The sequence below is a fragment of the Mustelus asterias genome, chromosome 21, assembly GCF_964213995.1.
Source record: "Mustelus asterias chromosome 21, sMusAst1.hap1.1, whole genome shotgun sequence".
In the NCBI taxonomy this organism is placed as follows: Eukaryota; Metazoa; Chordata; class Chondrichthyes; order Carcharhiniformes; family Triakidae; genus Mustelus; species Mustelus asterias.
The window spans coordinates 66,789,805-66,791,016 of NC_135821.1; the positions used below are offsets into that span (position 1 = coordinate 66,789,805).

The 1,212-nt window shown below is 54.3% G+C and overlaps 1 protein-coding gene across 1 annotated transcript in view; it reads right to left on the bottom strand.

Moving 5' to 3' along the window:
* mfsd2ab (MFSD2 lysolipid transporter A, lysophospholipid b) overlaps positions 1-878 on the bottom strand; it is a 71,543-nt gene extending 70,665 nt beyond the window's left edge. Inside the window, exon 1 of the mRNA XM_078238086.1 lies at positions 565-878. Within this exon, the coding sequence (XP_078094212.1) occupies positions 565-657 (93 nt within the window). The 5' untranslated portion in view covers positions 658-878. The remainder of the gene's footprint in view (positions 1-564) is intronic.
* Positions 879-1,212: the final 334 nt, after the last annotated feature.

The window sequence follows — 1,212 nt, forward strand, 5'->3', positions numbered from 1 at the left end:
CTCCCCCCTCCACACACCCCTCCCTCCCCCCCCCCCCCCCCCCAATCAGGAGATTTCTGAGTGCCTCCACTTGTTGCAGTTTCATTCCCCGGGACCCTCACTTTGCTCCCCGGACACTTTCCCAAATGACATTCAGAGGCTGGGAAGTGGCTTCCTCTCGCTGCGAGTGAGGGTGAGATTCCCACTCAGTGAGGCAATGTAGTCTCTGTGTGAGTGTGAGTGTGTGTGAGAGTGAGTGTGTGAGAGTGAGTGAGTGTGTGTGAGTGAGAGTGTGAGTGAGTGAGTGTGTGTGTGTGTGTTCACTCTGACAGGCTCCAGCTCCCGGTCTGTGCGAGGCTGAATGAATGATTGTCAATGTGGACTCGGGACGGTGTGGAAGCCTCAGCCAGTGACACTCAAATGACAATTCCGCCTCTAAAAGACACCCAGCCACTCAAAGGAAAACCCTCACTGCAGCAGCCTCATCGCTTTCCCATTGAGAGATCGCTGCCCCGCATCCTGGGGCCAGACCCCTGTCACTTGTCCCAACTCTCTTCCGGAGGGTCTCACTCAGACCTGCTTTACCTGTTTGTGTCTCCGCTGCTCTGCCGCTATTGTCCTGGGCTGCAGGAAGCTAGTCGCCGCGCTGCAGGTCTCTCCGCCTTTTCCCTTGGCCATACTACACGCGAGTGTGTGAGTGTTTAGCTACAACTCCTCATCGTGACTTGGTGAATGGACAGTCTGACACGCTTTTCCCGCCCATCGCTCCGCTACCACGTAAGCAGCAGAAGGGTGTGACCCTGTTGTTCAGCCAAGGGGGGTTTGTGAGTGAGGAGACAGTCATCCAGAGCCTCCTTCCACTATTCGATAAAACACACACGTCTGGTTCTGTCAGTCTCTTGGGGTTAGGGGTGTAACGGTGGAGGGAGGTGCTGAAGGCTGAGACTGCAGGAGGTTTAATTAGTATTTTTTTCCCTCCAGCTTTGGTCTCTGAGACACGTACAGGCCACAGTTCAAAAGCCCATTTAGCCCACTACCCACACCCTGGGGGAGACATGATAGCATAGTGGTATTGTCACTAGGCTGGTAATGCAGAGACCCTGGTTAATGTCTGGGTACATTGCCCCAGGTTAATGTCTGGACACATTACTGCGGGTTAATGTCTGGGTATATTGCCCCAGATAAATGTCTGGGTACATTGCCCCGGGTTAATGTCTGGGTACATTGCCCCGG